General features: G+C 39.3%; 1 protein-coding gene across 1 annotated transcript; it reads left to right on the top strand.

Moving 5' to 3' along the window:
* Positions 1–394: 394 nt before the first annotated feature.
* Positions 395–1,966, top strand: EV154DRAFT_590657 (uncharacterized protein; the record flags this gene model as incomplete). The annotated part of the gene is made up of 1 exon (XM_051606881.1): positions 395–1,966. One exon carries the CDS (start codon positions 395–397, stop codon positions 1,964–1,966), a length of 1,572 nt encoding a protein of 523 aa, XP_051456537.1.
* Between the last annotated feature and the right edge of the window lie 8,603 nt (positions 1,967–10,569).

Raw genomic sequence — 10,569 nt, 5'->3', positions numbered from 1 at the left:
GCTAGTCCATAAATTTATCTTGACTGTTGAATTCTACATGAATTCAAGGGTACGCTTGTCGCCGACAGATTGCCTCAATGATTTCTAATAATATTTTCTATCGGCTCTTCCATTGTATTCAATGTGTCAGAGTTCCAAATTTGGACAATTTATATAAATTTGGATTACCGATGATTTTTATTGTATGTGCGTTTAGCACAGAGCTAAATTTGTGCAAAATAATACATATACATATAAGGAATCAAATAAAAACATGATCAAAGTGATCTTGTTTTCAAAATAGTTTACTTGAAAAGGAAATGATAAAATAACGAACTTCTTTAAATCCAGTGTTTTTTATTTTTATTTTTCTTTCCCTTTAATTTGTCAAATACATTTTATCACTTACCTTACTATGAACAATACCGAAGCTAATAACAATGCCCCCAACAACGTACGTGGTCGTGGACGCGGTCGTGGAAATGGACGTGGAGGCAGACGTGGACGTAGCAGACGCGCTGGCACTTTTGTGTTTGTTGTCGATCCTACCGTTCAGCAAAACACCACTCCTGTTAACAACGGTAACACCGAAGCTGACAGTAACGCCAATGTCGATGATGACGATGAGCCTGAACAACCATCTTCACGGTCCTACAATGTATGGTCTGATGTTGCTATTTGTATCCTCCTTGAAATTATGGCTGGTACCTACAGCTACTTGTTGAGAAGAAGCGATACTGCCTTAAAGCAGCTTATCTGGGTACATTCGGCTGCTTTGCTTAAGGAAAAGTTAGCTGAGAATGCTAGCACCGATGTACTCAGGGTTTTTTTGGCAAACATCAGCGAAACAAGTATGCAAAGAAAGTGCGCAGATATGAAGCAGCGTTTTACCAGAGTAAGAAATGCAGCAAGAGAAACCGGAGTTGGTGGAACTGTTCCAAACATGGCTTATTACGAAGAAATTGCTAAGATTACTCAGGATGATCCAAGCATCCAGCCTGAAGTTATCTACGAAAGCATCAACATGGAAGAGAGTGGTATCCGGTCTTACAGACGATTCAACGACGACAATTTGATGAATGCTATTGGATCCGATGGCCCCGAAACAACTTACTTGGCACCTACAGAAGTTGATCAACTTGTAGTTCAAAAAGCATTTGCTGATCGATATCCTGCTAGAGATTCTACCAACAATGAAGGACCTGCAGTGCTATCATTTAATGAATCAGCATCCGCACCTCCACCACCAACAACAGCACCAGCAACAGCACCCACACCAACACCAACACCAACAGCCGTACCAACCTCAACACCAACAACCGAACAACCAACACCAACACCAACACCAACACCAACACCAACACCAACACCAACACCAGCACCCACACCCATACCCACACCCACACCCACATCCACATCAGCATCCGCAGCACCACCAACATCTACAGGCACAACACCTCCACCACCACCTTCATTCGCACCTCCACCTCCATATACATCCGCACCACCTCCACCTCCACCTTCATCTGCACCACCTCCACCAAGGTCTGACCGTACATCGAGAAATAGTCGAACTTCTGGTGAGCAGTCTTCATCAACTCCTGATCCTATTGAAGCTGCTCGTCAGTTGTCAGACGAGCATATGGCACGTGCCCGCCAACTTGGTGTAGAGATGATGGATCGCATGGCAGCATCGCAAAGGGAAGATCGAGAACAAAGACTTCTCGATGTTGATAACATGCTGCAACGTATCAGTCGTACTCGACAAATTGCATTGGAAAATATGCAAGCAAGACGGCGACAAGAGACCAGAGAGAGATACCGTATGTTCGAAGAAGTAAGAAGTAGACGAGAGGCTGACATGGAAGAGCATAGACGTAGACGTATGTCTGATATGGAGACTATCCTGAATAGATTTGCAGCCATTCGAAGAGGTGATAGTGATACCAATCTTAATGGTTCATCTTCTACTGACAATAATCATTAATTAAATAAAATAAAATTTTCAATTCATTAAAACCTTTTGAAAACTATGTAAGTCTATCTGTTCCCCTCATGATATTGTTTCTTCTTAAGATAGACATTGCCTTAAGACGGCGCATCCCGGCTGCGTCGATGGTAGCGCTGGTACCATCAAAAGGAAGAGGGGGTTCAAAATTCACCTCGTTTTGATACTGGTTTCGGCGATCTGCCTCCACAAAACCCTCGAAATCTAATCCTCCATCCAACACTGCCTCTTCAATGTCGTTTTGATTTATACAAATGTTGTGTAAATCACAGCAAGATATGATAGTTTTGGCCATTCTATCAACACTAAGCATATACAAATGCTTCCAAAGGAATCTCCACCGGGATGTGAGTCCACCAAATGCATGTTCTATTTTTATGCGAGAACTAGAAAAGATTTCATTGAAAATCTTTTCTTCTGCAGTGCTTTCACGTCGGCCATGAAATGGAACAATGAGGTTTGGCAGCAAAGGGTAAGCCGAATCTAGGTCACATCATTAATAATTTGTACACTATGGTATGATTAATGAGTTTACCTCCCAAAATATAAGTGTTTGCGGGACCCCATCTGGCCACATCAAACAAAAGTTTATGATAGATCACACTGCTAGTAAACACTCGGGCATCATGGTTTCTGCCTTAATATAATAACAAACGGTAAGCTGCTATATCATTTTTTATCCTTCCATACGAACTTACCGGAGTGCCCAGTTATTACGTACATGAACCGAGTACGGGTATCGCATATGCACAGCGGCTCACTAGGTGGTAAAAATGTACCACCGGTTGATTTTTTGAACTTCCGGACGTGAAATTGTACCACCGGTGGTAAAAATGTACCATCACGAACTTCCAATTTCTATTTTTTTTTTTTCTTTTTTTTACATATCTACACATAAATTAAAAATAAAAAAATAAAAGAACATTCACTTCATGGGACGATTCAATGACAGGAATTGCTTTATTGTAAACTTTTCGTAAAGCGGAAGAAAGAAAGGAAAACCAGTCTAAAGATCACCCAAAGAGCCGGCAGGACGATGGCCGATCTTATCGGTATACTTGATGTAAGGCCAAACAACCTTGAAGAGGTTATCTGAAGCAGAATACCGAACAAGACCTACAACTTCAAGAATGTTGGAAATCGATATTACCGCGTACTTCTTATACCGATCCCCTCTTGAATTGCGAGCAACTGTCACGACATTATAGTTGTCAAACTGCTGCTGTTTCATCACCTCAACGATAGCCAGAAAATTGACATTGCCGTCTTGGACATGACTGAAGTAACAGTGCACAACACCGACAAACCAAACAGAAAGAGTTCTATAATTTATAATGTAAGCCTCGATATGGTTAATATATAGTCTTTACTTACCTATGGCCCGTACTTTTAGGTGCCTGGAACAGAACATGACTGTTTGCTCTTGTTTTGAGTCTCTTCAAAGTTCTGTCCATGATAGAAGAAAACACCAAATCATCTTTCCATGCACGACCAGCAATTTCAATTCTCGACGAGGTCAAAGCTTCAATAGCATGACCATCCTTACGATCGTAATAGGAATACAATGCGTCAATTACTTTTGATCTTTGGACCCCAAAGCATATCTCTTCTTCATCTGGACCTGACAAGGATTGCGCCACAAACGGAGACCAGATTTGAACACCTGAAGAATGAGACCGATAAGTGTCAGGACGATCCATCGATTCAGGAAACTGAATAGCTTCCAAACGTCTCACGGCCATTTTGCTGTAGTTAGCTTGGTGACGGAGAACATTCGATGCATTGGCCCCTATCAGATGCGTAGATTTGATCAAGTTGGTAAACTTCTTGATTGTTCGCTCCATTGGTCGACAGGAATAGCATTTCAACGGTCCCATTTTTTCAACCAAAAAAGGCAAATGCATCAAATAATGGTTGTTGGCTGTGAAGACTCGTGCGTTAATTCTTTTATGGCAGATTTCGTCATTCAAAAAGGTATGCCATTTGTAGAAACATCTAATAATTTGCATCAATGTCTCATTTTGTTTATGTAGAATCAGAAACTCGTATTACCTTTTCATCTTCAAATATCCTCTCGTGAGATACGCCATTGAAGAGCTATAGAGCACCCCTCTACCAAATTCATTAAAGCTGTTCTAGACTGACTGCTTCGTACAAGTGGAAGTATAATTGTTGGGACAACATACAAAAGAAAGTCGATGTAATCAACAGCTCTGGAGATACCAACAGCTGAGTTCCATGTTCCTTCGAACGCTGATGGGATATTGACCCTACTTTGGTTGACCTTTTCATCGATTGAATCGAAAATTTTTCCGTCTTGCGTAATCAGCTCGAACGTGTAATTTTTGCAACCAACTATTGTGTCATAGAACTTTTGATTCTTTTGGGGGTGCAAAAGACAATAGACCAAAGTACCAAGTCCTCTACCGATGAGATGCATTTCGTCACCAAGAAAAAAAGGGGTGCCAGTGAAGGTAGGAAGAGACCCAATTAAAGAATCAATACCAAGCATATCAAACTTTTAATTTAAATTATCAGTATTACATTGAGATTCATATTCTGGATCATTTACCAGGTCACCGTCAATCAACTCTTGTCTTGTTCGCATATCGCCAGCCTTCAAAAAGTACATACCATAATTGTTACCTTCAGGATGACTACCCGCTGCGCGACATATTCTACAACCATACTTGCTCGTATGCCCACGATGATTGATCAAGTCAGCAATACCTGGGATGTCACCAGTCATACCGAGCAAGAAGACTTTGCTTTTGTGGACAACGACATTATTCTTTTCAACCACAAAACCTCTTGAGCATAATGTTTGAATCTCATTGATAATGGGTTTTAAGAAACTCATGAGGTATTCGGGCTTTTTAGGACCGGGTATAATAGCTAATGGAATCATCATTGACTCCTTTGCTCTATAAATGAATAGGTAAGCTAACATAACAATACTTTCGCAAGGCAGCTAAATATGTATACCTTTTGGACGCAGGGATATTCATAACTATACAGTGGACTAATGTCTGGGAACTTCCTGGTTTGGATTTATTAGGGAAGCCATCCACATACAAAACAAGACAGACATCGTTGCGGGTAAGCAAGTTTCGTTGAAGAAAATCCTTATACACGGAACCAGAGAACATATCAATGTAAACGCCTTCTTCATCATACTGGCTGAATTGACGGGAATATTCCATATCTTCTCGGATTTCATCATCAACTAATAGCTCCGCAAGTGAAGCACCCACAGAAGATATAGCCATGGTCTGGAAGGCTTCTTGAGGGGTATTGCTACCAGCATGGATCAAAGCTTCGGCTTTTTTCTGGTCTTTGTAACGCCCTTTCCCACAACTAGGGTTAATACAATGCAATTGGTCTACATTATCATCGAAAAGATAACAACCATCACGACACACATCATACATTTGGACGGTATTAATACTGCCTTTGTTAAGGAGTCTATGAATAGCTTCGGGGGAAGCAACCAAACCACCCAAGTCTAAGTTTTGATTAGCGTTATAAAAAGTTTGTAAGTAAATACATCGCTTACCCGTAACAGCAACTGGGTCAAAAGCAGATAGAAGATTATCATTGATATGCTTTACCACGTCACGTTGAACTTGTCTGGAGACGCCATTGTGATCAAGAAGTTTAATAAGACCTATCCCAAACTTTTGAATCGTATTCCAGTCGTAATCATGGTCAAAATGCTTAAACTTGATAGGATCTTCGTACGTGACTGAAATATCTTCGTGTGCCGTTTCTGACAAGACAATGTAAGTTAGCCTAAAACATTTGCTATTCACTTAATTTGATATTACCAGAAAGTTCCTCCATTACAACATCATTATCAGTATACTCTTCAGAAGCAGATTCTTCAGAGACATGTTGTGCATTACCATTTAAACGACTAATGTCACCGTTCATCATATTTCTTATGGCAAAACGCGAACAATTTTCTCTTCGTTGATGTTGAAGCATTGAAGTATCGTCATTGAAAAGACTATCACATAAGGGGCATGGGACATTACGTGTGGACATTTTTTTAAAAAAATAGAGGGAAGTATAAAGAAAGGAAAGACGTAATGATGAATTGACCATTAAGTACTTAATGCAATTAGCTTACTAGTAGATCCACATTTCAATCTCAGCGAAACGCTAATAATTATTTAGATTTTAGCATAATATAAGGTAAAGAATATGACGTATAATGACTTGGTAAGTACATAAATAGCTGATGGTACCATATAAAGTGTCCTTTCTTTTTAACATTCCAAATTTTTAGTAAAATGCCAGCATACAATACAAGTGACATTGTTCGAACCATGCAAGAAATGCAACAGCAAATCTATAAATTAGAAAATGACATCAAGTCCAACCACTCTCAGTTAAACGATCGTTTTGATGCTCTTATTGAACGCTTATTTTCTCAAAACACCACTGCCTCCTCACCTGAAGAAGGTAACTATATCAGACATGTAACATACTCTAATGTACCTTTAACATTTATATTCATTTAGTCTTACCAACAACTGCACCATTGAGCTGTAGAGATATCGCTCGATACCCTGTCGGTAAGAAGGATCCCACTCACAAGCCAACTGACAACGAATCATTATGGGAGTTTATGTTATGTATTCGGCCAGCATTGAAGCCCAACCCAGACGAGAGTTTGGAATCCAAAGAAATAAAGAACGTGCAGTTAAAATCTCTCCTTCATATTTTGAGAGATTATGCCAAAACTTGTTTGGGAGAGTTAAAAATCGAGATATCTCAGAATGCTGTGTTGATGAATTGCACCTGGGGCAAGCTTTCCCGTGATATCAAGATGAAATACATCATCATGTTGGAACGATTAGCCAAGAAAGGTAAAATAGACTTGGATAGATGTCAGAACTACTGGGGAGCAGAAAGGTTGTTGGCAAGTGTAGCCCACAACAGACTGGGAAAAAGGGTAATACAATGACTAAACAATCACACTTATTTATTATTATGTTTCTAATGCGTTTTCTGTAGAACGTGTCAACCCGGGAAGCAGGATCTTTGTCGGATGACGAAGAGACTATTCCCTCTATTGCTGAACTAGAGGAAGAACGGAATAGTCCTCTGCACGGCAATGAGAATACTGGTGTAGAAGAGCTTGAACAGACTTTAGAAGACGACCGTATCCACCGCCCTAGAAGAAAAATAGCCAGAAGATAACTACTAAAAATTTCAAAGAATTCGCACTTTGAATAATTTAATGGATTAATAAACTTACTTTTTTTTTTTTTTTTTTTTTTCTCTTTCTCTTTCTCTTTCTCTTTCTTTTCTTTCTCTTCGTAAATTCTTATCTACACAACCCAAGTTTTGTAATCTATGATATGATTACAATCTCGCAGGTTGTAGAAAAGACTAAACAAAAAGAAAAGGTAATATAGCATATATAAATACTCATCCTATTCCTGGCTTATAAGTTCCGTAGAAAGTTTGTATATTCGCTTTGTGACATATGGTGAAGGTACTAGATAACATTACATTTTCATTACGTTTTTTAACTGTGTTGCATAGATTCAGAGCTTTTTCTGTGCTGATATTAAAGGCTTCAAGATGTAGACAAGCTTCTTCCAGGCTGATGAAATGTTTTTTAGGCCATAGAAAAATTTTTTAGCCTGCATTTTTTTTATTTTAGTCTGTATTTTCTAATTTTAGGGCGATTTTTTTTTATTTTAGGCTACATTTTTTATTTTAGGCTGTATTTCTCAGGGAAGTCCAACTTTTTTCTTAGTCTTATATGCTGTTATACCTTATGATTCCCTTGGCTCTTTATGAGGTTTATTGAAAGACTTTTTTGCCGTTATATCTTGTTGATAGTAAGTTAATTAATATTTCCATTTAATTTTTTTCTGGTGATAATATGGATGCACGTTCAGTAGCTTCGAAGTGAAAATACAAAATAAATACCAATAAAAACGTTTTCCATACCCCCAATTTTTCACAGTTTTTGTGTATTTATACGTAAATTTTTTTTTCGATTATGTAATGCTTTAAAGTAATAAAAGTGCAACGGAATGATTAAAAAGACATTTTAAAGTGGTAAAAATATGCAACGGAATGAACAAAAAGACATTTTAAAGTGGTAAAAACAAACAACGGACGGAACAATATATCAATATAAAGTGGTAAAAACATGCAACAGACGGAACAATACATCAGTTTAAAGTGGTAAAAACATGCAACAGACGGAACAATACATCAGTTTAAAGTGGTAAAAAGATACAACTGTTGGAGTGTTTGAACCATTTAAAGTGGTATAATGATACCACTGGTGGATAAAACGCACCACCTCTGGTGGTATAAATTTGTTTTTTTTACCACCAGAGGTAGTGAAATCGTACCACCTGTACCACATCTGGGATAAAAAATCAAGGGTTTTTACCACCGCAGGTGGTCTAAGTTGGTACTTTTTTACCACCTTTTACCACCGAGTGCGCGGCTGTGATGGCCATTAAGTTCATAGATGCGTGGCTCTTTCTATCGACATATGCATTTCCGTTAATTGCTGGCTTTTGAATGACGACCAGCTTGCCATCAATCGCACCTAGTACACCAGAAAGTGTTGTGGCATCAGGTCCACCAAGTTCTGAAAACTCACGAGCATTGTTTAAAGCCCTATCTCTGTCGTCGATAGGCCACATTATAATTTCGGGAGTAATCTCCAACATGGCATCAATAAATCTGTTTGTGAAATTATTGAACGATCCGGCAGTTACTCCAAGATGAGTTTCAGCAATGCGATAACCAAAATGGGTGTTGGCAAATCTCCAAAGCACACACGCAACTTGGACTTCAACAGAGTATCCACCGCGCAAAATCGATCCGAGATAAGCAGAACATCTACTTAAACGATTGACGAGCCACTCAAAGGTACTCTTGTTAACACGATAATGTGCTCTATAACTGTGGCGGCTGTTACGATCATCTGACAGGTTAGGGTGCTTGATTGTCCAGTAAGTTTCATACGTGTCCATACGCTCGGTTCTAACAACCCTTCTGTGGACTTCTCTGGTCATCATCCAAGGGCTGCTTATCAATATTATAATGATTGTTTTGACTTTGCAGTATATACCTTATTTAGTAATTCGGACTGTTCTTTTTTTTTTTTTTGCGCGGCCAAGCGAAGCGCAGGTCGAAGCAACCGACATGTATCAATATTATAATGATTGTTTTGACTTTGCAGTATATACCTTATTTAGTAATTCGGACTGTTCTTTTTTTTTTTTTTTTTGCGCGGCCAAGCGAAGCGCAGGTCGAAGCAACCGACATGTATGGGAATAATAAACATTGAGTGAATTGGGAGGGGCTGTAAGTCCCGACCTACACAGTACATAAAACACTGAGTGAAAAAATGTGTATTAGCATTGAGTGACTTGGGAGGGGCTGTAAGTCCCGACCTACACAGTACATAAAACATTGAGTGAAAAAATGTGTATTAGCATTGAGTGAGCTGGGAGGGGCTGTAAGTCCCGACCTACACAGTATATAAAACATTGAGTGAAAAAAATATTGATTAGCATTGAGTGAGCTGGGAGGGGCTGTAAGTCCCGACCTAAACAGTACATGAAACATTGAGTGAAAAAAATATGGATTAGCATTGAGTGAGCTGGGAGGGGCTGTAAGTCCCGACCATCACAGTACATAAAACATTGAGTGAAAAAATATGGATTAGCATTGAGTGAGCTGGGAGGGGCTGTAAGTCCCGACCATCACAGTACATAAACATTGAGTGAAAAAATGTGTATTAGCATTGAGTGAGCTGGGAGGGCTGTAAGTCCCGACCTACACAGTACATAAAACATTGGTGAAAAAAATATTGATTAGCATTGAGTGAATTGGGAGGGGCTGTAAGTCCCGACCATCACAGTACATAAAACATTGAGTGAAAAAATATGGATTAGCATTGAGTGAGCTGGGAGGGGCTGTAAGTCCCGGACCATCACAGTACATAAACATTGAGTGAAAAAATGTGTATTAGCATTGAGTGAGCTGGGAGGGGCTGTAAGTCCCGACCTACACAGTACATAAACATTGAGTAAAAATGTGTATTAGCATTGAGTGAATTGGGAGGGGCTGTAAGTCCCGACCAACAGTACAGAAAACATTGAGTGAAAAAATGTGTATTAGCATTGAGTGAGCTGGGAGGGGCTGAAAGTCCCGACCAACACAGTACATTAAACATTGAGTGAAAAAAAAATACTGATTAGCTGTTTCCGAAAATTGGGTGTCACAGCTATAAATTTAAAAAAAAAAAAAAAAAGCTTTAACTTTGTTCAGCCCTTTTTTCACGAACAATAACAAATGTCTAACATTGGTGATCAAGAATTTATTCATTCAGGGAGGTAGTCCTCGACGCAGAGGCAGAGCCAGATTCAACGCAGCGGAATCAGCTAATCCCAGAGGTAGAAGACATCAAGTCGAATTAACATTCCCAGAGCCCCGAGATCCAGTAAAGCCGTAGTAGAGACTAACAATGAACCTGAGATTCAGAATGACGCTACCACAGCACGATCCCGAAAATAACTCACGATCTTCAACAG

The sequence above is a fragment of the Mucor mucedo genome (genome assembly GCF_025094135.1).
Source record: "Mucor mucedo strain NRRL 3635 chromosome Unknown EV154scaffold_59, whole genome shotgun sequence".
Taxonomy (NCBI): domain Eukaryota; kingdom Fungi; phylum Mucoromycota; class Mucoromycetes; order Mucorales; family Mucoraceae; genus Mucor; species Mucor mucedo.
This window is presented reverse-complemented; position numbering and strand designations above follow the sequence as displayed.